We start from the raw sequence: 25980 nt of genomic DNA on the forward strand, positions 1-25980 counted from the left end.
TTAAAAACTAGCAGAATCACAGAAACACTCAAATCCTGATGTCTGTGAAAGTTGCTCAGTCGTGTCCATCTCTTTGTGACCCCATGGACTATACAGTCCCTGGAATTCTCCAGGCCAGAATACTGGGGTGGGTAGCCTATCCCTTCTTCAGTGGATCTTTCTGACCCAGGAATTGATCCGGGGTCTCCTACATTGCAGGCAGATTCTTTACCAACTGAGCTATCAGGGAAGCCCTCATGATGTCTGTAGTTTAGTTTTAGATAGTTCAGCAAGATATTATTTTATATGCATATGTGTAAAGGGAGAAAAAGCAAATGTGGCAAAATCTTAACTGGTGAATCTCGATGAAGAGTATATGGATATTCAATATATATTATTTGACTTTTTCTGTGGGTTGGTAATTCAAAATAAAAACATTTGAGAGAAAAATAAGCAGTGTTTGATCATGTAAAATAAAATTCTGAAAATGTTTCTTATCAATACCTTCTAATAAATGTGATAATTATAATGTTTAATTGTAAAATAAGATAAATAGCTTTATTATGTTGCGTAAGCGTGAAAATGGCCTTTAGGTGAATTGTAGTAAATTTAAAAGCCTAACAAAGCAGCAGACGCAGAAATACTTTTTATCTTTGTCACATTGACTCGCCGGGGATTTGCCTTTATACAGTACGTGTCTTAACTTTGGTGTGCATGACAGCCTTCTTTTTTGATCCTTATGATTATTAGCACAGAGATTTCCACGAGCAGATACTTCTCTTTCTTCCCCTTCCCCATAAAAAAAAGGTCAGCCAAAGCAAACAGATAGTATAGCTGAATATGTACTCTGTCTCACAAACCTTTCATTTCAACTTTACCCAGTCCCCCTTACTCACAAAAAAAAAAAGGTCAGTCAAAGTAAATAGATGAGAAATGTGAGGAGCTGAACGTGAACGCCTGTGCAGCTTCACGTGATCATCTCACTTCATCTTTTTCAGACAGTTGCTTTTAGTTCCTCTGCATTTGTTACTCCAACCACAAGAACTGGTGTGGCTAACCATCGGATGCTAAGTGTTGGTTTGTCGGAACAGATTCTTAAAATGATCAGAGTTGTTGAGTGTTCCATGCCTTTCAGAGATCTTAGGTGTAAATATGCTTGTAACTCTCATCATTCATCACATTTTTTGCTTTGTGACAAAGGTTCGCTAAACTTCATCCCTGGTGTTAAGAAAGCATCTTAATGTAGTCGTCTCTGGTTTGCCTTTTTAATAATGAGAATATTTGCATTCACATGTTTCTTTAATTCTTGCAAGGATATTTTAGTACTGAATATATTTTGTGTTAGTAAAGCATGTTGTCTGATTACAGGGTAGGACTCATCTCTTTCTTCATTTTGTCCCTGGCATCTGGGGCGTGGATATACTAACATAATTGTTTATAAACACAAGCGAATTTAAATTATATGAAAATTTATGATATCCTTTGGTCACTCTGACCTTAAGAGCCTGCAAGCAGTTGTATATAAATTAGGTTTTCACTTTGTGTTTTAAGTAGTAATTCATAAAACTGAATTTAAAGTAGAAAGTCATACTGTGATAAAAAAAAAAAAGATATTTATCAAGGAGAAAACTTGCTGTTCTCTTGTGTTTAATGTGTGTATGCTTAGTCACTAATGACTTGATTGCAAAATTTTACTATTGAACAAATTTGGAATCTTTTATTGGTATCCTGATTGTTAACTGAAGTTACAGAAATATATTTTTGTCTTTTTCTACAGTTAATTGTAATATGCACTTTACTGTTATTTCTCTTTAAGCTTTATATACCTAATGGTTAAGATATTTGTAGGTATAAACCAGTAACTCTGGAGCTTGTTAGTATGTTCCCAAAGATTTTTTTCCATTTGACTTGTTTAAATTAGAAAATTCTTAAGGTAATTATTGTCATACTGGAAAGATCTTTTGATGAAGTGAAGCATGAATTTGCTAGTTAAATGCTGGGTGAAAAAATGAAAATAACTTCCTATCAAATGAAACAACATATTAGAAAAAAAAACTTGTAAGACTTCGGATTTTAAGTACCTTGATTCATAACTGCAGAACATTTTTCAGAATTATTTATTACTAACATTTTTCTGTAAGAATCACCAAATCCATGTCTAATTCATAACCTAATGCAACTGCATGAAGAAATAGATCTAAAAGGAGTGAGGAATGTTAAGCCTTAGCTTAATACGGTAGAAGTCACCGCTTTGAACTTTGAATTGTGCTGATTAGTTCCAAGAGAAAATTTATGGATTTTTGTCAGTTAATTTGCATTATAATTTAAAAATTCTGTTGTGCAGTGTCAGAAAGGCAACTGACTGGATTTTGTTGTGTATATTTGTACAACATCTAATGTAGATGTTGCTTTGCCTCATCTTCCATAGTAGGAAGTCAAAAGATAAAAATATAAAAATGAAAATAATCAGTGATTTCTGTGTGTGTATTATTTAGAAATATGGAATAAAATATCAGAAGAAACAGCTAAAAGAATTTAAAGTGATTGCCCCTGAGGTGAAGGGTCGAGGAGGTGCATCAGGAAGCATCTGCTCTTTGTCATGAACCTTGCAGAAGTAATGGACTCTAATCTGTGCAATTATCATTTTTAAGAAAAGGGTTATAGAGCAGAGAACCTCAGTGTTTTCTTCTGTTAGTTATTTGCATGCGTATCAAGTCTTTATTTTGAACAATGGGGTACTTGCTACCTGTCAGCTGTTAGTAGTTTACTCTGTTCCCTGAGGACTCAGGGATAAATAATTCACCCTTGAGATCTGTCCTGAAACCCTAGTCTAGAATGTGCCAGCACTAAGTGTTCTAAAATTGAATTCTTAGAGATTTGACCTAATAGATTGAGCTATATAGAGAATGCAAAGAAATAGAGGAAGACAATACAGAGAATAAAACAAAATTCAGTAGCATCCCTTTTCTTTCTCCGCTATTAGATTCTGTGTTTGTGTGTGTGTGTGCACGTGCTTGCATGAGTGTGTGCTTGCATGCAAGTGTGAAACAGAAACCAGCTTGAGCTAGCTTCAATACAAAGGGACTATTTCTCAAAATAACGGTTCTCATGAGGCTCTCAACCTGTACTGTACATTATAATCACCTGGAGAATGTTTGCACCTTCCAGTGCCTGAGGTGCACCTCGGATGAATTAAGTTTCTCAGTTGATTCCAGTAGTCAGGGTTGAGAACCACTGCCCTATTAGCCTCCCTTTCTGCCTAAGATCGCTGCTGTTTCTAATGGGAATTTGTCACATTGGTATCTTGAAATAAGTTAAGTTTAAGAAGTACTGCTTTGGATGGTGATTCCCAAACCTAGTTGGTTGAGCATCAGCATTTCCTGGGGAAAGCTTTCTGCGTTCATTTCTGGTCTACTCAGAATTTTCAGGAAAAAATTCCTCAACAAAGCTGGGAAGTGTGTATTTTTTGAATGTCTGGTATAAGGAGTTTTTGGTCTATCATTTGGGAACCAGGTCTAAAGGTGATTTAAACGTTACCTTATTTGTGAAGTTGGCCTTTATTGTTTCTCTATCTTGTCCTTTATATCCTCACTTAATTTTTTTATTCATCCATTCATGAAACATTCTTCGGGTGTCCTTGTGTGAGACAGACATTTTTATACATGCAAGAGATACAAATAGGATACTGTCCCTGAATTCAAGGAGGCTACTAGAGGAAAATGTGCTGTGCTAAGTCACATCTGACTCTTTGTGACTCCATGGATTGTAGCCCGCCAGGCTCCTCTGTCCATGGGGATTCTCCAGACAAGAATACTGGAGTGGGTTGCCATGCCCTCTTCCAAGGGATCTTCCCAACCCAGGGATCAAACGGAGGTCTCCCACATTGCAGGCAGATTCTTAACCATCTGAGCTACCAGGGAAGCCCAAGAACACTGGAGTTGGCCTGTCCCTTCTCCAGGGGATCTTCCCGACCCACGAATCGAACTGGGGTCTCCTGCATTATAGACGGATTCTTTACCAGCTGAGGTACCAGGGAATCCCCACTAGAGGACAATAGGTCTGTAAATAAATGTATAGCGGAAGCATTGTAAGTATTATGCTGGAAGCCAGAAACATGGGAGTCAGTCTTGATTTCTTCTGTCCTATTAATTCCGCCTAAATTTATTTCCATCCTACCAGCCTTTCTTCATCATCACTGCTAGCACCTTAAATCCAAGCTGCTTTTTCTGCTTTCCACCTGGCTATCTCCTCAACCTTCAGATTTCAGCTCAGGGTCACTTTACTCGTGAGTTCATTCTTACATCCTTCTTCATTGTCTTTTGGGGGTACTTGTCAATTGCAATTACACTTGTGTTTTTGTGACTTTTTTTTTTTTTATGTCAGTCTATCCCACTGGACAATGAGCTGCGGGAAGTCTGAGGTCAGCTCTCTTGCTTCTTGTGCTTGTACCTGGCATATTCTAGGACTTACAAATTGTTGAATAAATAAGTAATTAAATAATGAGGAAAGAAGCTGTTGTGACATTTTTGCTCATCACTCTAGAGTCTGCTAGTCCCAACAGTGCAAACAGAGGGACTCATAATGGTGCAGTTTGCTTAAACTTTTAAAAACATGAGAAGACCATGAGTGGTCGGTCCTCTGATCCCTAAAAAATTAAATTATGAGCAGTTCGAAAACAAAAGCCTCATAATTAACTAATTACTAATTAATTAAAACTAATGTACATATAAGACACTGAAAAGTTGCCAAAGCATTTCCCCATCTTTTTCTTGAAGTTAGGAAAGACAAAGAGTTAATAACTCCAAAGTTGGAAACAGAAAAGGAAAAGAAAGAACTTTGAAAAATATTTTAAACCTGCTGAACTCACCTATCGGCTAAATTTCAAAAGCATTAGTATAGAGATTTCACATTACATTTAAATGAAGTAAAAAGTAATTTGGCTTAATTTTTGAAATAATTTCGATGTTTTGTTTAGACACAGTATTACATGTTTGCTGTGTTCATGAACTGTAGTCAGAGGCGAAAAGAAACTCAACCCAGACATTGTCCTATGATGAATTTTTCTTTTTCCATCTCCAGTTTAAATGAAAAATGTTCCTACAGTTCTGTAATATTTTTAATCGTTGGAGGCCTTTCAAGTGTATTTACTTCCCATGAGTCAGTGATTTCATCAGCAAAGAGACAAAAAGGCACCAAGTAGTATATGTGCTAGACCAAAACAAACATTTCACTTAAAAATAATATGTCTTACTTGACCACTTAATGATACATGTGGCCTGACTTCTCCCAATTAGAAGGAGCCAATTTTACTGCCATGATAGGCATATGAAAGTCCTGAGATGTATAGAACTTCTGGAGCCCTAGAGTCCAGAGGAAGACTGCAGGAAGAGAACTTGTCCACTCCCTCCATTGCAATTGAAGAAAACCTGGAGAAAAGCTCACCTCCTCCTTACAGGCCACCCCTTCCTGTTGCAACATGAATGGAGACAGAATTCTGGCAGTATATACATATCAAACTGTTAACAGTGGTTGCCATTGGCGGGTGGGAATGAAGAAAAATACATTTCTTTCTGTTGTTTATTGAAAGAGCCATTAGCGATTAAGAAACAAATTATAGTGTATAGTCACATTGTTCTGCTTTTGGTTTTCTCAACCGATTTAGCTTCTGCAGTTTACTGTATTCAACTTGATGTTTTTGTTAAGACATTTTAATTAGGTGAAAATCATTAATATTAATTAAATCTGAAGCTTGGGTTCTCTCTATTTAGCAGATCCTCTAAAGACAAAAACTGGCTTCATTGTTCCACATCCATTTCTGGGTTTCACTGTTCACATGGTTTTTACCTGAGTGTTCCTTGCTGATGCTTTTATGAAGTTTTTCTGGTGTTTGTTTGTTTTCCTGTATTATGTAGGATTTGGGGGTTTTTTCAGTAGGAATATTGGTCTAGGCACCTAGTCAGCCATTCTGCTAGGAATGACTGTCTCATTGTTTTTGTACCATAATATACACTTTATATGTTACATAATTTCATAATTACATTGGAGCTGTGAAATGGTGTAATAGTCAATAATGCTATTATGACATTCACTAGACTAGCCCACCTTTCACCAAATAGTAACCTTAGACTGTTAGCATGCATTTTGTTTCATAAGGGTTTTGCAAAATGCACAGTAATACTTGATAGTTTCTCCTATGTGAAAATTAGGATGGTATGAATCTGTGGTGTGAAACTGGGTGGGGCCATGACCGCCCATTAAACTGTGTATTAGAGCAAATTCAAACTGACTTTTTGAGTAGAATTTCAGCCTTCCTGCATGTGTGACTTTCTCTGTCACACTTGTTCAAGCTAAAGTTGGATGGTTTCACACACATGCCCTTATTAGTAACCAAATTTTGTTAAGGCCACCTGTCTTGTCCTTAGTGCTGCCTTATCCTTTAACTGGCTTAAAATAACAAAAGAACAATAAAAACTGTTTTCCAGAAACTTCTTAGGAGGATATAAACAAATCCATGTTTAGCTCAATTGCTCAGTCGTGTCTGACTCTTTGCAACCCCAAGAACCGCAGCACGCCAGGCCTCCCTGTCCATCAGCAACTCCCGGAGTTCACCCAAACCCATGTCCATTGAGTCAGTGATGCCATCCAACCATCTCATCCTCTGTCGTCCCCTTCTCCTCCTGCCCTCAATCTTTCCCAGCATCAGGGTCTTCTCTAATGAGTCAGCTCTTCGCATGAGGTGGCCAAAGTGCTGGAGTTGCAGCTTCAACATCAGTCCTTCCAGTGAACACCCAGGACTGATCTCCTTTAGGATGGACTGGTTGGATCTCCTTTCAGTCCAAGGGACTCTCAAGCATCTTCTCCAACAACACAGTTCAAAAGCATCAATTCTTCGCTGCTCAGCTTTCTTTACAGTCCAACTCGCACATCCATACATGACTACTGGAAAAACCATAGCCTTGACTAGACAGACCTTTGTTGACAAAGTAATGTCTCTGCTTTTGGATATGCTGTCTAGGTTGGTCATAACTTTTCTTCCAAGGAGTAAGCGTCTTTTAATTTCACTGGCTGCAGTCACCATCTGCAGTGATTTTGGAGCCCCCCAAAAAAGTAAAGTCAGCCACTGTTTCCACTGTTTCCGCATCTGTTTCCCATGAAGTGATGGGACCAGATGCCATGATCTTAGTTTTCTACATGTTGAGCGTAAAGCCAACTTTTTCACTCTCTTCTTTTACTTTCATCAGGAGGCTCTTTAGTTCTTCACTTTCTGCCATAAGGGTGGTGTTATCTTCATATCTGAGGTTATTGATATTTCTCCCGGCAATCTTGATTCCAGCTTGTGCTTCCTCCAGCCCAGTGTTTCTCATGATGTACTCTGCATATAAGTTAAATAAGCACGGTGACAATATACAGCCTTGACGTACTCCTTTTCTGATTATCTTTAAAAACAATTCTAAAACCATTTTTTATGGTTTGTATTTAATTCATTCTACTGAAAAAAAAAATCTAAATCTCAAATGAAGTCAGAGAGCTGATACCTGGATTAAATGACCTTCCCATAGAGGGATTCTGCTAAACCACCGTTTGGTGTGATGCTATTGACTCATGAGGAAGAACCCATGAAACATCTCTGTGTTTCCTTAAGGAATGTTGAGGATGCTCTTCAGGTAATGTGAATTCCCAAGGATGAATTTCCTTTTGAAATTTCCAAGAGCAATTTGGATGTAGACACTATGAATTCAGGGCCTGGTCATGTCTCCTATTCTGCTTTGACTGCTGAAAGGCTTAGCATCTCACGGTCCTTCCTGTCAAGTATATACAACTTCATGAATATATATTTTTGTTTACTAGTCTCATTACAGGTTTGAACTGACTTTCATACCCTTACTTTTCCTTTAACTTATATATTTTTTGCCATATTAAATGCATATTTTAAAAACCATTTTAATATTTTTGGAACAAAGTGGGTATGTACAAAATCATTTGATTATTGACTCAGTGCAAATCCGTGAATAACTATGTTTCAGGAATGAAATTATGCAGTTATATATTTACTTTTGCTTATAAACATTATCAAGATCTGGAAAATTAGATTTCAGTACAATTCTGTCTCTAGATCCAAATGAACACATATGCAAAAACATCAGAGACCACTATTATAATTTCTGAGAAAGACTGCAGCCTGTACCCTCATTTGTTTGGACAAGATATTTTTCAAAAGTAAAATCACTCTGCTTAAATATTGTGTAGATTTCAGTGATCTGATAAATGGGCTGTTTATTCATTGTCTCTGTGGTACCCCACAGTGGATTATCCATAGCAACAGTCCTTTTCAAACTTAATAAGACCAACTCTGTATTTATTAGGGAAATAATACCACCAGGTTAAACAAACTGACTGTTGGTTCTGTGTATTTACTCTCTTTCAAAGAGATCTGCTAAACCTTCAGTGTGTCCCATGTTGTAGATGATTAGGCAAGCTGAATTGGTATGACTCTGTGATTCTGAATATGCCATTTTTGTGGTGTGTGTAGAGTCAAATAATAAAGATGATGAGCAAATAAAGCTTCAGACATAAAGTACTATTTTGTGCATTGAGAACAGGACAAAATTCTTCTCTGTATAGTAGAAATCAGAGATATATTATGATAAACATTACCACTCCCAGTCTATAGAGGATAAATAGAATATTTAATTTTGGCCAAGGAAAACATATTTCAGTTTTTCTTGCCTCTAGAAATTACATTGATGTGGAATCTATAAGAAAGGCCCTGCCTCAGAAAAAAGAGAATTTCGGAATTAACAGACATTTTCATAAGAGAACAGATTCTTTTTAAAGACTTTGAATTGCTGTTGAAATGTAAATTAAACCTACGATCTGTTCACGTCACTTGTTGAGAAATGAAGTAGTATTTAAAAACACAAAATGTTAAGAGTTCATGTAATCCAATATCCTTATTTTACAGCCATGAATGCTTTTAGAATTGCTAAAAAAGCCTAGTGTCTCTCATCTCAAATGTCCTTGGACAATATTTTTTAAAAAATTAGCTATAACTTATGGCCTATAAAGTATACTAATGGGAATACAGTCAACTTAAACAGGAGTGTATTGATTAATAATTCCATTTGATTTTTGTCTTTTTATATACAGAAGAAAACACATTTTTTTTCTTTATTAGATTTTTACATAGATTAGTAGTGGGGCTCTGCATTTATGTTTGGTTGAGCCTGTTTTGATAAAATCTTTGCTATGTTTAATATCTTTTTTCTTAAAGTTTTTTTGTAGTTTTAATATCTAAATTATTTATTTTTCTTTGTATTCACAGATTCTGGAACTTTTCAAAGCCTGACCCTCTTCTTGAAACAGTGGAACATCATACAGAATTTACTTGTGGTTTAGATTTAAGTCTTCAGAGTCCTACTCAGGTAATGGATCAATCTCCTCATATTTTTTCCTACCCATACAGTTTACAAATAGCTCTACGTGTGGCATGCATTGCTTCTATGAACAAAATTCTTGCCTTTAGGGCAAGGTAAAGTACATTTACTTAAGAAACCTGACCTTTTTCACTGTGTAAACTTGAGCATTTGAAATACTAGGGAAGAAGAGGTATCCAGAAACTTAACATACTTTTCTCCTCTTGAAGGGTTAACTTTGCTGAGAGGAAAAGGACACTTCCCCCAAATTATTGTGCCTAACTTGTAGACCTCTGCCAATGGAAAGGGTGACGGGGGAGAATGGAGTGAGGAAGGATGGGCCCCAGAGGCTGATGGAGGGCAAGCGTGTGTGCTCCTGGATTCGGCTGCCCGCTGAGCGGTTGAGATTGTGGGCCGGCCGTCTCCCTCTCGGGACTGCCACCTTCGTCTCCTCATGCCAGGTCAGAAGTGAGGCTCCGCGTGCGGGACAAAGTAGAGGAGAGTGGCTGCTGTTTTGGTTACCAGACTTCATCTTTTCCCCTTTTTATTCTCTTGAGGACTTTTTAAAATATTCTTCAGGTTTTTAATAAAGCAGCTTCAGTTTTGGAAATTGTAAACTCAGATCAGAAACACTTGACTACATTGAGTGATAGGATACTTTAATAATGCAGGCTATGTGAAAATACCATCCTATACCTGAAACAAAATAATATGTGGAAATTCTACTGTATGACTACGTAGTTATGCATTTATGATAACTTTTAGAAGTTAAACACAAAGCAAATTCTGTTTCTCATTACTGTGTTCTTAAATTTAAATGAATACATGGGTTTCTTTTATTTTAGAAATTCAAGACATAATTCTGAGTTTAAAGTATTCTCATTGTATGTTAAAATAGTCTCATTAGCATTAGAATAACTGTTTGAAAATGACTTAGTGGCATCTAAGAAGAGAAAAAATTGAAATAGTGATAAGTGAAATGGTATGATCCTTAATGTAAATACAATGTGCTTTAAATATACTAGTTCCTTTTCTGAGAAAAACATTTATCATAGAAGCTGTTTTTAATAAAATAATCATTGCTATCCCAGTTTATAAAAATCTTGTAATGTGCCTATTGAAGCATGACAGTACCCAAAAAGGGACCCTAAATTAGATATTTTCCTCCTCGGATATTTCTGTTGACCCATCTCTACAGTCCCCAGCCCGTGGCCTGAGGCAGTACATGTGCATCCATGATGCATGGCGACTCCTTATCCAGGTCTTGGAGAGTGCCAAATGTCAAATTGGTGTTTTCATTTTCTTCAGATAGATACCGAGAAGTGTAATTCCTGTATCATATAGTAGTTCTGTTTTTAATTTTTTGAGGACTCATTTTTTTCCCTATCGTGGCTATACCGGTTTGCATTCCCACCAACAGTATATAAAGGTTCACTTTTCTCCACATCCTCGCCAACACTTATTATTTCTTGTCTTTTTGTTAAGAGCCATTCTCACAGGTGTGAGGTGATACTCATTGTGGTTTTGATTTGCATTTCCCTGATAGTGACATTGAGCACCATTTCATGTATTATACCTGTATGGCTTCTTTGGAAACATGTCTATTCACTTCTGCCCATTTTTTAATCAGATTATTTGTTTTTGGTGCTAAGTTATACGAGTTCTTTATCAAATATATGTCTTGCAAACATAGTCTCCCACTCAGTAGGTTATCTTCTTTTTTGATGATTTCCTTCACTGGGCAAAATCTTTAGTCTGATGTAGTCCCACTTTTTTTTTTTTTTTTCCGCTTTTATTGCCTTTGGTTTTGGAGTTAGAGCCAAAAAATTATTACTAGGACCAGTGTCAAGGAGCTTACTGCCTATGTTTTCTTCTAGGAGTTTTACAGATTCATGTCTTACATTCAAATCTTTAATCCATTTTCATTTTTGTTTATGGTGTAAGATAGTGGTCCAGTTTCATTCTTACTGCCCTTGGCTGTCCAGTGATTTGTGTTTTTTAAGATCGTTCTGGCTGTTGTGGGAGAACAAACCATAGGTATGACTAGAGATGGAAAGATGGAAAGATTCAGAATAAATTGTTAGATGTTTCATATGATTTAACATTTTCGGTGATGAGTTTATACTTTTCTTCTCCCTGTAAATTTATCTTTTTCCCTTTATTTTATTTATATTCTGTCTTAGACTTTAAACTTTCCTTTCAAACTAAGTTTTTTTAAAACCAACATTTTTTTTAGAAGAGCATATCTAAAATCACATTTTAATGCAAGCATTTGTTTTATTTACATTATTAATGTATAGTTTTACCAAGTAACATTAAACTCCTTTCTAGGGGAAATAAGCATCAAGTTCTTAGTTCACTTCCCTGTCTTTCTCTCACTTATCTCAGTTATCTTTTGCTATATAACAAACTTCCTTACAACCTAGTAGTTCAAACAACAATTTTCTTTGCTTACAATTAATTCTGTGATTCAACAGTTTACACCAGACTCAGCCAAGTAGTTCCTTTATTGATCTCACCTGGGGTCACTCAGATGACTCCAGTCATCTAGTGACTTAACCAGGGCTATGTAAGATGGCTTCACATAAATACATAGAGTATAGCACTGGTTTTCTTCTGAGCCATGTGTTTCCAGATGAGTCCAGGCTTCTTAACCTAGCAGTTGTAGATTTCCAGGAGGGTGATAGTGAGGTGATAGTGAGGACTTCAAAGTCATACAACATTCCTTCTGTTGCAAAGCAAGTTACAAGGCCAGGTCAGATTCAGAGGGACAGAGAGACTCCACCTCTTGTTGGGAGTAGCTGCAAAGAACTTGTAACCATTTTCAATCTACCGCATTAACCTTTTGTTCATAGTTTAAGTTATTTTTAACATATATTTATCATTTGTTCTCATATATATGTATTCAAGATTACTGATTGCATGTTAATTTAATTTCACTCTTTGTTCGTAATATTCAAAAGTATTTTTTTCTCACCTCTTAGAGAGTACCTTTCAATTTTTCGAAAACTTGTTATCTCTTGTGTTGATTCTAACAGCTGTAAGACTTTGCTGACGTACTTTTGGGCTTCCATGCTTTAATATATTCCCTGTCTTAAAAGAGATTTTTCTTGTATTTATAATTTTCTTTTTAGCTTCTCCCTTCTTAGAGATCTTAAAAATGAGATCCAAAGACATTCTTGTATTATAACCTCCTTTCTTTTTGACTGAGTATAATAAGGTCTTGTCTTTAAAAGTTTAAAACTTGGCAAATAAGTGTCTTGGGTCATTCTTTAAGGATAATTGCTAGGAAATACTCCATGGCCTCTTGTTAACCAGGCTGAAATCATCTTTCACTTCAGAACATTTTTCTTTGAATTCTTTCCCTCTGATCTTGATTTGTATAGTCCTGGCATTTTCTCTTTTCTCTCTTACCCTTATTATTTCTACATTGGAAACTTTTTTTTTCTGTTTTTAGGCTAATGATTCTAGACCTGTCATATATGTCCATTGGTATAATTGGAATTTTCTGTATTAATGTATTTTTAGAATCCCTGACTTTGTCTCTTCAGTATCAATTCTGCTCATTGATATTTAGTTTAGTATTTATAAGCTGGGTATTTATGCATTTGGAAGATAGTTATTTCTCTTTTAAAAAGCAGACATTACTAGTTCATTCCAAGATACCTCATTTATGTGTTTAATAAATATATTGTTTTTCCTTTGATGAAATTGAGAAGTTATATTTAGAAGAAAGGATAAAGATTATCCATGGTTTTGCCACTCTAGAAAGAATCTGTATTATACCATATTAACTTGGTTCTTTTCAGCCTTTTTCCAGGAATTTTTATTTGAAGTATAATACATACATTGGGAAACACATATTTTAAGTGTGTAATTCAGTAAGTTACCAAGAAGTAACTACACTTGTGTAACAACCATTTAGGTTAAGTATGGGACACACTACCAGCATCCCAAAAAGCCTAGTCATGCTTCCTTCCAAATCTCACTCCACCTCTCCTTCCCAAAGGTAAATACTCTTCCGGTCACTTTGTATACATGTTTTTCATTGTTGTGATTTTATCACATGTATGCATTTGTCTTCTGGGACTCCAAAATATCAGTACTTAGTAATCATAATCTTTAATGAGTGAATTCCTAGTCTATCCATGATAGGAACATTTAGGTACTTCATATAAAGTGTGAAAGTGAAAGTGTTAGTTGCTCAGGTGTGTCCAGCTCTTTGCAACCCCAGGGACTGTAGCCCACCAGGCTCCGTCTAGGGGATTGCAGGCAGATTCTTTACCGTCTGAACCACCAGGGAAGCAAGATTTTTCCTTAAAGCAGAAGAAATTTTGTGTGTTTTCATTTGGTGTCGGTGAAAGATGCTTAGATTTGGTTCTCTCCGTGTGTGTGTATATATATGTATAAGATATATATATAGGTGTATATATATATATATATATATATATAATCATAATGCTGTATATCTGCAACTGATGTTAACATGTCAGTTCTATCTCAGTTAAAATAATAAGAAAACAACAGAAATATTAGGCTATCATTAAAACATTCAGCTCATGTTTTGATTGAGATCCCTATTCCTACAATCATAGATACCAAGTTTAAAGGTTGACAGTAGGTAAAATATTTTAAAATTCTCAGTATGAGATTGGAAAATCAGATTTTAGAAAACAACTAGCATTGCTGGTAGATGGGATGTACGTGTCCTGTTCAGCTTTAGTCTGAGGTGGTATTTTGTGCTTTTGTCATAGACTGGCTTTAGAGTTGAAAAGAACAGGTGCCAGAAGCACCCAGTGTTCTCAGGCATTAGGCTCTGTTGTTGCCTCTTTGAGGCTTTCAGAATTGTGTAGCATTTAACTTCAAATTGTATAACAACTGCTTGTTTTCCCCCAGCCACAAAACCTTCCCCTGGCCCAGCTCTGTGGGATCTTGCTGTGATCGTGTTTCTGTTGCCCCCTGCACTCCATGAACAGCCCTTGCAATGAGAGGTTCTGAATTGTTCCCACCTTAGCCTCTGCTGTTTCTGGGTTCCCTTCCTGAATCAGTCATTCACTCTCTTACTCACTTCTCTTTCTCTAGACTATGGTGCATTGCTTCTTAAAAAACAAGCAAAAATGGTGACAGCACACAGCAAATTACTGTTTCAGAAAAACTTCATTTAGGCTCTTGGTCCTACTCAACTTGCCTCTGAAGTCTTTTTGATTTTCCAGCCCATTCTCCACAATATCTTCCCTCAGCCTTCTGTGACATCATTAACCCTCTGAACATTGTCCTTACCTCCTACCTTATTGTATAAATAGACAAGAATGAATGTCTTCCTTCAGTTCTGTGGCCTCAAAATATTTATGTTCAGCTCTGTTTTTTCCCCCTTTCCATTAGGTTCCTAATTTTCTCACTGGCTTTTTCATTCAGATCTTCGCTTCCTCAATGATCCACTGTGGGATTTTGTTTTTGTTGTAGATTTCCAGTCAGTTCTTTTCTCTATTTTCAAAACTCTCTTGACCCCACTGTCTTACCTCCCTACCAGTAAATTTAGTTTCTCTTCTATTATTAGACATCAAGAATTAGTAGCTTAACTGTTGCTTTTACTTCTCAAAGTCAACACTCTCTTTTTAGCCCCTGTACCCGTCTCCCTTTCATCATTCAATTGAAGTTAAGCCCCAAAAGGTCACCAGTAAAAGCTTCTGAAAACCAAGTTAGCCTTTTCTCGGACTTTTCTTTTTTTAGCTATATAATTTTTGTAAAAGAAACATCTTCCCCTCCTGTTGCTTTCATGTAAACCATGCTAACCAGTTGTTCCTTACTTCTCTGCTAAATATCTCCATCTCCTATGCCAGTTTCTTCCTTACCATCCTTCCAAAAGCAGGTGTTCTCCAATATACAAGTGTTAGTCCTCTTTCTTTTACACACCTTCTTCTTTAAGCTGGCCTTTAATTATATGTCAGTGATGCTTGACCTATTTATACAATTGCTTTTGCTGTGTGATCTCAACAGATGTTTCATTACTCTTCTTTCAATATTCCTAATGTTGCATCTTGGAGCCAGACTCAAGACCTGGGAAACCATCCTAGTTTTCTTGTTTCTCTTTGCACTCCTAAAATTCAGTGGGCATCAAGCTTATGGATTTTTCCTTAGCAATATTTCTGAAATGTGGGCCATACTCTTCCAGCTCTGCTGCCTTAGATAAGCATTTATTAGTATCTCTGCCATGTATAATCATAAGGGATTTGATTTAGGTCATACCTGAATGGTCTAGTGGTTTTCCCTACTTTCTTCAATTTAAGTCTGAATTTGGCAATAAGGAATTCATAATCTGAGCCACAGTCAGCTCCTGGTCTTGTTTATGCTGACTGTATAGAGCTTCTCCATCTTTGGCTGCAAAGAATATAATCAATCTGATTTCTGTGTTGACCATCTGGTGATGTCCATGTGTAGAGTCTTCTCTTGCGTTGTTGGAAGAGGGTATTTGCTATGACCAGTGCATTTTCTTGGCAAAACTCTATTACTTTGCCCTGCTTCATTCCGTATTCCGAGGCCAAATTTTCCTGTTACTCTAGGTATTTCTTGACTTCCTACTTTTGCATCCAGTCCCCTATAATGAAAAGGACATCTTCCCATCACTTCACGGGAAATAGATGGGGAAACAGTGGAAACAGTGTCAGACTTTAATTTGGGGGGCTCCAAAATCGCTGCAGATGGTGACTGCAGCCATGAAATTAAAAGATCCTTACTCCTTGGAAGAAAAGTTATGACCAACCTAGACAGTATATTCAAAAGCAGAGACATTACTTTGCCAGCAAGGGTCCGTCTAGTCAAGGCTATGGTTTTTCCAGTGGTCATGTATGGATGTGAGAGTTGGACTGTGAAGAGGGTGAGTGCTGAAGAATTGATGCTTTTGAACTGTGGTGTTGGAGAAGACTCTTGAGAGTCCCTTGGACTGCAAGGAGATCCAACCAGTCCATTCTGAAGGAGATCAGCCCTGGGATTTCTTTGGAAGGAATGATGCTGAAGCTGAAACTCCAATACTTTGGCCACCTCATGCGAAGAATTGACTCATTGGAAAAGACTCTGATGCTGGGAGGGATTGGGGGCAGGAGGAGAAGGGGATGACAGAGGATGAGATGGCTGGATGGTATCACTGACTCGATGGACATGAGTCTGAGTGAACTCTGGGAGTTGGTGATAGACAGGGAGGCCTGGCGTGCTGCAAGTCGTGGGGTCACAAAGAGTCGGACACGACTGAGCGACTAAACTGAGCTGAACTGAACTGAACTGAACTGCCATGGATGACTGCATCTCCTAACTGGTCTCTAAGCTCTTTCCATCATTCCATTGATTTCTCAGTGCTGCTTATTGGCAGAGCTCTGTGTTATGTAAATCTGATTTTTTTTAATCCTTGACCTTAAATATATCAATGGTGCCATTGAAGGCAAGAACAAGATGAGATTTGCCACCATTATTACTGTTAGTCAACATGGTTCTAAAATTGTCACCAGTTAGTAATAGGAGAAAACAAAACGGAATATAAAAGGTAGAAAAATTTTAAAAGGTAGAAAATTTTATCTTTGTACTTCGTACAGTTGTCAAGTATTATAATCTAAGAACCTCAATTTTAAACCCATTAAAAATAATGAGTTCAATAAAAAGCAATAAAATATATAAAAAATGAATGCCATGTGGATACACATAATCATCAGTTAAAGAGTAAAATAGGAAAATTACTTTTACATGGCAACAACTGTGTATGTGGTATGTATGATACATAGAAAAATAAAAGTTTTTAAATGTGCAGGACTGTAGATAAAGAAAATTATATACCTTTACTAAGGGACCTTAAAAAATGACTGGAATAAATGAACAGACACATCATCTTCTTGCAGCAGAATACGCTCTTTGTGGTGGTGGGGGAGGGGGGGGCGGCTATCTTCCTCATCTTATAAAAGATACTGCATTTGCCTCCTAATAGATCTTTCTTGTCTGGAACACATGATCAGCCATTCCTGTGACTGCTGTTTAAGGACTCTGACCATTAACCGTCTGCCGTACTAGTTACGTACTAGGTTTAATTTACAAATCAACGTAGTTAAATTGTCCTCTTCATCACGTCCTCTCAGAAACCTTTCAAGAGGCAGCCTGTTACCTCCAGAATAGTCTGAGCTATTAATCTTACTTTCAAGATTGCTGTCTTATTTAACTTCTCATTATCCTATGTAATCTCCCTATTTTATAGCAATTATAATTTATTATTTGTTATCTCCATGTGTTTGCCACTGTTTCTGTCCTCCACTTCTGCTTGTGCAAAGTATCTCTGCCTTTCCAAGTCCTGGCCAAAGTCTTCTCTCCTTTCTCTCCTTTCCCTTTTTTTGCTTCAGTAGATATTTGAGTGCCAGCCCCTTGCCAGAAGTTACATAAACTCCTTGATATGTAGGTACTGAATAAATGTTGAATGAATGAATGAGTGGATGCATGAAAAGACCCTTTTTTTAGTATACTAGTCAATACTTTTCTTACCTTTACTTAAACCCCATACTGATTAACATAATAAACCATATTCTTCTCTGCAGTCACTTCCTTTGGGAAGCTGGTTGAGTAGATAAGACATGTTTTCTTTAGTCTGTAAATACATTGCAACATACTGTCTGCGATGCTTTTTAAAATTTAGAGTTGACTCTCCGTGATTTCTATCATTTTCTTTACATTCCTCTGCTTATTTCTCTTGTCCATTTTTGCTAAAGATATACAAGTATCTGTATATGTCATACAGATAATTACAGTAGATTAAACAAGTTTCCCCGGAGAAGGAAATGGCACCCCACTCCAGTACTCTTGCCTGGAAAATCCCGTGGATGGAGGAGCCTGGTATACTGCAGTCCATGAGGTCGCTAAGAGTCGGACACGACTGAACGACTTCCCTTTCACTTTTCACTTTCATGCATTGGAGAAGGAAATGGCAACCCACTCCAGTGTTCTTGCCTGGAGAATCCCAGGGACAGGGGAGCCTGGTGGGCTGCCATCTATGGGGTCACACAGAGTTGGACACGACTGAAGCGACTTAGAAGCAGCAGCAAACAAATTTCCCAAGGGCAGAAACAATTGTGCACAAAATTGAGAGGAAAGAGTATAATGATAAATAAGAAATGGAAAACTTGGCAGCAAAGTAAACCTTTTAATGGGTCTATAGGATGTCTTTGTTATATTAACAGCTGTATTAAACCAGTTGAAATACATTACCTTATCAATGGCATGTGTAGAACATTTTAGTAAAATGGAGAACATTGATAAACTAGGAATATAAATCATTTCTAAATTACACATGTATATAAAGTCTGATGTTTTTATTATAATGTTTTCCAAAATTTGCATTTATAGGATCATTATTATTGATGATGCTTTATAACAAGTCTTACTTGATCCACCAAATTTTTATTATAAACTCCTTATTGACTGAATTTGTTTTTAATATCCTTGGGTCTACTGTGGAACTTAGCCCAGTACTTTACACATAGAAAATGGGAAAATATTTAATACAGTTGCTCTCAAGCATTCCATGTATGATGTTATGATGTATATGCTATAGCTGAATTCAGAAATTAATAGACTTTTTCGATAGATAATAAGTTTCTATTCTGTTTTTCAAGAATGCTTCCTTACATGTTTTAGAAAAATTGACATGCTAGGATAATATCAAGAAATTCATATTTCTAATTAATGTGCTTACTCTTAAAATTAGAAATATCAGATGCGCTGTTCAAAGTAAAATTGAACTAACAAAAAACAGACGTTTGTATGGGCTCTTATCTTACTGGTTATTTTTCACTACCCTAGAAGATAGGAGCTTTTAAAAATAATAATGAAAAAGATTAATCTTTTCTTCCAGTTTTACATTAAACAAATATAAAATATTCTAACAAGCCATTTTTCCTATTATGTTGATAATTCTGGGTTTTATTGAAAAGGTTGGTGTTTTGATCTCAGATTAAAGGAAGTTTAGAGGACATAGGGATGAAATGTACAACAATGGGAGCTTGCAAGGTAAGAAATAGTTCTCCACTTGAATATCCTCGGGCAGAAAATGCAGAGCCTGGAGGCTCAGCCTATGCTACTGTGTCCACCTGCACACTCACCTTCAGAGGAGAGGGTCAGACAAGGTAGGCCTTGGCAGCCAGCCTTCAGAAACCCTAGACGGGCGTCAGGAGTCAGAAAAAGCCTCTCTTAAAAGATTAAGGGTGGGAGGGGAGTTCATGTTTGGGAGCTCATGTACACCCGTGGCGGATTCATGTCAATGTATGCCAAAACCAATACAGTATTGTAAAGTAAAATAAAGTAAAAATAAAAATTAAAAAAAAAAAGATTAAGAGTTTTATCAGAGGACTTACAATGTATTTAGTTGCCTTTAAGCTAGAACTTTTTAGTTCTTCATCTGTTCGTTCTTTGTTGCTGATAGATAGTTGATTTACAACATTGTGTTAGTTTCAGGTATATAGCATAGTGGTTCAGTATTTTTGCAGATTATATCCTATTATAGGTTATTATAAGATAGTGGGTATAATTCCCAGATTCTGCCAAGACACATAATCAGTGACTCTAAAAAAAATCCTGTTTGGGTGTACTTGTACAAAAGTGTTTCCATCATTATGTGAATGTTGTTAGAAAACAGAAGCTATATTACCGAGAATACTTTCATTTTCTCCATAGTTATTGTAAAGCAAAGAGCCCAATTTGTTATGCAGGTGTCATAATATGATTAGCTTTGACACCTGAAAGATTTTGCTCCATTTGTTCCCTTTAGAACAGATATTTTAAAATCTGTATTTACTTTATTTGGCTCTGTGGGTTTATCTATAAACTGTTCTAACCCATTTAAAACTCACCAGGGTACAAATCTAAAATAAAATAAGTAATATAAAAATACTGTTATTCACCATAGTTTAAATGAGTAATAGAATTTTCTAATGTGTTCAAGTAGAAATTTTGGATTCTTGCTTATGGAGAATAGGTCTGGAAGCTACATAAACTTTTGGTTAAGAATGCTTCAGGTGTAAGCCTAGTGATTTTCTTTAAAGATAGTTCAATGTGTCTTCTTTCTTAGTCCTCCTCACAACTCACTGTCTTCCCATCACATATCAACCTACCGGATTTGAAACTTAGATTCTAAATAGAAATGTAAAAATACGGCACAAGGTGTTTTCCATTTTATTAGTGGCAAATCAACCTCTTCTTTTTCCTCAAGATCGGAAGAGAAATCTTCCTTTAAAAGATTTTTTCGATGATGCTAAATTTCCTTTTAGTCAATAACCAAAAATTCTTGCATATAAAGTACTTCCTCAGAACTCCAAGTTAGTGCACAGGACAGAAGCCTAGTTAATTGATATAGAGTAAACCTTCTGTACCATGGGTCCCTCATCCACAGATTTTCAGTTCAGTTCAGTCATTTAGTTGTGTCTGACTCTATGCGACCCCATGGACTGTAGCCTGCCAGGTTTCTCTGTCTATGGGATTTTCCGGGAAGAATACTGGAGTGAGTTGCTGTTTCCTACTCCAGGGGATCTTCCTGACCCAGGGATTGAACCCACGTTTCTTGCATCTCTCGCACTGGCAGGCAGATTCTTTACCTGGGAAGCTATTCTAATGTACGCCAAAGCTTGAGACCACTGCACAGTAGAAATGCCTCTAGGAAACTAAAGTTTAACAGTGTACTTTTGTCTTATTTGAGGGTTGAGATGTTTATTTTTTAAACAGCCATATGAAGAATGACTTTTTATTTCTTTTAAATCTACTCTTTTGGCATTATATTGCTTTTTGTAACAGGGGTCTGTTATATATTTCTCTTATCGTCAAGTTCTACAAAAAACTTTATCTCCCCTGATGAACTGGTAAATTCACTATATTTGTATATCTTATGTTATTGTTTGCCTTTTTCACCTTTGCTGCCAGAATGTGTAGATAGAGCTCAATTTCATACTCCATTTTAGCAATTATTCTTAGCCTCCTTTTTCTAGGTGATTATCAGCCCCTTATTCCCATTTCATGTTTGTTCTTTTAATGAAATGGCTTTTCTGTGGCCATATTCAAGGATAATTTTCAATACGGCCGTCATGGCTCTCATACAAGTATAATATGAACATGTGTCAAAGACCTTTTGTAACTTGTGAAGGATTTTACAGCTAGCTCAAAGGAACCAAAGGACAAACACATATAGACAGCTGATAAATGTGAGAATGGATTTACTGATAGATGCAGAACTAGTCAGTATCCATGGGCAGTAACACGATGATTAGAATCATCTCTCAGGAGACAGGACAAGGCATCGATTGTGTCTCTATAGGACAGCCTTCATTTGCAGTTTTAATGGCTGAGAATCATTTGATTACTGTCAGTTTTCTATAACTTTAGAGTTGTAAAATAATCCAGTCAGAGCCAGTGGAAGGCATATGACCCCTATAGATTGCAGTAATCCTGTGAGACTCTAGAACAATGCCAGCATTCCGCTGAAAGAACACCTAGCAGTCTATCTGCTCACTGCAATCTTTCACAGTTTTTCCTGACAGCAAGGTAACGGGCAAAGAAATGAGTGCTTATATAGGAGCTTGAAACGGAGAAAGAGGATCTTCGGTAGATGAGAAAGGAGATATCCTGTTACTGTCTTCTCATTCTCTGTCATGAGTTGTCTGGCCTTGAAGGAGTCTCCATGTCCAGGAGTGAATTCCTGGGGATGGGAGGGAAAGATGGCTTTGCCATGGAGAAGCGGGACGGGGGCTGGGAAAGATTTCTTGCTGTATTTGACAAGCTACTGCAGTGGGTGGATCTCATCCAGTAAAACAAGAGTATTTATTACCATGTCATCTGATTTACTTCCTTATTTTTTGGTCTTTCTGTTAACCCTAATTTTTAGCAAAGTCTCTTAGGCTGGCTTCAGGTAGGTAGCATGGGACTTTAAGAAAAAGCCCTGTTTACCCTAATTTATAGAACTACGTGGGAAGCAGGCCCTTCAAGGCCATTGGAGTTGTGATGGTAATTAATGAGCACCCCACTGCGAACCCCCAGTGACCTCATGGTCACTTTTCTTTATCAGGAAGTCTCATCTCTACATTGCCTCTCTTAGAGAATCTGGAGCCTTGTTGTTAGCTTAGTAAAGTGCTTTTCTTTCTTACCTTATTATTTTTTTTTACTTGTTAGCTTTTTAAAATTCACGGTACTCCATGTTGTTTGTTTAGTCGCTCAGTTGTATCTGACTCTTTTGTGACCCCATGGACTGTAGCCCACCAGACTTCTTTGTCCCATGGATTTTCCAGGGAAGAATACTGGGATGGGTTGCCATTTTCCTCTGCAGGGGATCCTCCAGACCCAGGGATTGAACTTGCATCTCCTGCATTAGCAAGGAGGAGGATTCTTTTCCACTGAGCCACTGGAGAAGCCCAGCACTAGATGGGGTTTAACGAAATAGTTAATTAATTTTAATTAATTAGTTAATGAGTAAAGAGTGTTTGCATTAATTTGAATCAGTCTATTCATGTGTGGTCAGTCACGTCCAACTCTTTGCAACCTCTTGGACTGTAGCCCCCCAGGCCCCTCTGTCCGTGGACTTTTCCAGGCAGGAATACTGGCTGTGCGTGCATGCTCAGTCACATCCAACTCTTGGCAACCCCATATACTGTGGTCCACCAGGCCCTCTGTCCATGGGATTTTCTAGGCAAGGATACTGGAATGTGTTGCCATTTCCTTCTCCAGAGGATCTTCCTGACCCAGGGCTCAAACCCATGTCTCATACATCTCCTGCATTAGGAAGTGGAGTCTTTACCACTCAGGCCACCTGGGAAGCGGTGAGTGATGAATAAGGATTCAGAAACATAAGTTACAGATACCTTATATTAGAAGCTTAAGTCTCATTTCTCTGATTCCCTTTTCTATAATAGTTGACACAACATACAGAAAGGCCCAGCACTTGAAAAACTATATACATAAATGAGACGAATAAATTTGTGTACTAATCTTTGTGTTTTGGGGTATAAAAATTTACAGTTGCAAGATTAAGCAGATAATGAATATCGATCAGCCTTTTGTGAGGCCACGGTTTTCAGTGAACAGACTCAGCAGTGTTAGGTTCTGGTTCCACCTCGGCTGCTGTAGTGTGAATGTGAGAAACAGTTAAGCTCTGCAGTCTTAATCTATAAAACTCATTCTTTGAGCTAATCTTTATTGAATCATTGTTAAGTTATAGCACAACATGGTCCATGCCCTCAAAGAGCTAGAAACACTTGTTAATAAATAAGCACAGCTGATATATTATAGGTACAGGGAATGACTTCACAGAGGAGGTAATGCTTAAATGGATTCTTCTGCAAAGAGGCGTCATCTCCAGGCAAAGCAAAATAAGGGCCAGAGAGGAAGGGAGGGACAAAGGTTATTCAGGGGAGGGATCAGTGAGAGTACATGAGCACAGAGGCATGAGCAAGATGCCAGGATTTGAGTGTGTGAGCCTGGTGCACTGAGAAACAGAAGTAGGTAGCAACCAAATCTTGAAGAGTCTGGTTTTTAATCCTTAAATTAAAAAAGTTTGACTAAAAGGTCTCTAATGCTTTCTCTAGCTTGGATTCTGAGCTGAGATATTGTTAGTGAATGATAAGGAGTTGATATGTTCTGACTGGGCTTACCTTGTGACTCAGCTGGTAAAGAATCCGCCTGCAATGCAGGAGACCTGTGTTCAATCCCTGAGTTGGGAAGATCCCCTGGAGAAGGGAAAGGCTACCCAGTCCAGCATTCTGGCCTGGAGAATTCCATGGAGTGTATAGTCTGTTGGGATTCCAAAGAGCAACTTTGACTTTACTTCAAGTTCTGATTAATCTGTAGTTCCTGTATTCTGTAGTGAGAGCCAGGTAATTTGGTTGACCGAGACTTTGAGTTCCCTTTTGTAACTTTCAGCCTTTGCAACCATTAAAGGATGGGAAATAGAGTACAAATAACTTTGGTCACATCCCTCTCTTGTTGCTTCATCCTTAATGTTACTGTCTACATTTTTTCATTTCCTTCTCTTCTGGAAAATTTCAAATGTATAGAAAGTAAGCAATAGGATAATACAATTCCATTATCCAGATTTGACAATTACCAACATTCTTGTTTTGTTTATTCTTCTACTCATGTCCTCGTTCAATTTTTATTGTCATTATTCTTACTGTTTCTAGGTGTCATTTTTGTACATTGAAATGTACAAATCTTATATGTAGATTTTTGACAAACAGATACACTTGTGTAATCCACATCTCATCTCAATACAAAACAATTGCATCTTCCTTTCAGATTTCCTTGCTCTCCTTTCCAGACTCTCCCTAGCCCCATACCTCCCTCCAGTTGAAAAGACAAAACAACCGTTTCCTTAATTTTTTATTTTGCCTTAGATTAGTTTTGCCTGTTTTAGAACTTACATGACGGCATCTCCTATAGGTACTCTTTTGTTCCTGTCTTCTTCCACTCACTTACTGTCTGTGAGATTCATCCACGTTGCTCCCTCCACCGCCAGCAAGCAGTTCCCTCCGTTGTGTTGCTTAGCATCATTCTATTGTTTGAATTTACTAGTTTGTCAGCCATTCTTTCGTATGTGTTACGCTTGTTTCCAGTCGTGTGCTATTGTGAATGAGGTTGCTAAGGACATCCTTATATACACTGTTTTGTAAAAATGTTTTCAGTTCTGTTGAAGCCCCTCTAGGAGTGAAATCACTCGGTGTATGTTTAACTTTATAAGAAACAGCCAGTTTTCCATAGTGGTTATACCAACACAGGCTTTCCAGGTGGCGCTAGAGGTAGAGAACAACCGGTGTACCAGTGCGGGAGACATAAGAGACACAGGTTCCATCCCTGGGTGGGGAAGATCCCTGGAGGAGGGCATGGCAATCTACTCCAGTATTCTTGCCTGGAGAATCCCATGGACAGAGGAGCCTGGCGGGCTACAGTCCATGGGGTCACAAAGAGTCAGACACAATTGAAGCAACTTAACACACATAACACGCTTGAGAGTGATACCTCCTCTGCATCCCTTCTGGCATTTGATGTTGTCTAATTTGGGGGCTTCTCTGGTAGCTCAGCTGGTAAAGAATCTGCGTGCAATGCAGGAGACCCCAGTTTGATTCCTGGGTCGGGAGAAGATGTAGACTACCCACTCCAGTATTCTTGGGCTTCCGTGGTGTCTCAGATGGTAAAGAATCCATCTGCAGTGTGGGAGACTTGGGTTCAATCCTTCGGTTGGGAAGATCCCCTGAAGGAGGGCATAGCAACCCACTCCAGTATTCTTGCCTGGAGAATCTCCATGGACAGAGGAGCCTGGCGGGCTACACTCCATGCATGGGGCCACAAAGAGTCAGACACCACTGAATAACTAAGCACAGCACAGCACATCTTTAATTTTAGCCATTCTTGTGCATATGTAGTGGTATCTCATTGTGGTTTTTATTTGCATTTCCATGATGCCTAATGATATTGAATGTTTTTATGTGCTTATTGATCATTTATATATTTTTTATCTGTTAACAGTCTATTATTCATTTTTAATTGGGTTGTCTTTATTACTGAGTTATAGTAATTCTTCATATATTCT

The 25980-nt window shown here is 37.5% G+C and overlaps 1 protein-coding gene across 1 annotated transcript in view; it reads left to right on the plus strand.

The window, feature by feature from the left end:
* The window catches only part of PEX7 (peroxisomal biogenesis factor 7), a 74280-nt gene that overhangs the window by 46337 nt on the left and 1963 nt on the right, over nt 1-25980 (plus strand). Inside the window, exon 9 of the mRNA XM_069598504.1 lies at nt 9302-9401. Within this exon, the coding sequence (XP_069454605.1) occupies nt 9302-9401 (100 nt within the window). The remainder of the gene's footprint in view (nt 1-9301; nt 9402-25980) is intronic.

The sequence above is a fragment of the Ovis canadensis genome, chromosome 8 (genome assembly GCF_042477335.2).
Source record: "Ovis canadensis isolate MfBH-ARS-UI-01 breed Bighorn chromosome 8, ARS-UI_OviCan_v2, whole genome shotgun sequence".
Taxonomy (NCBI): Eukaryota; Metazoa; Chordata; class Mammalia; order Artiodactyla; family Bovidae; genus Ovis; species Ovis canadensis.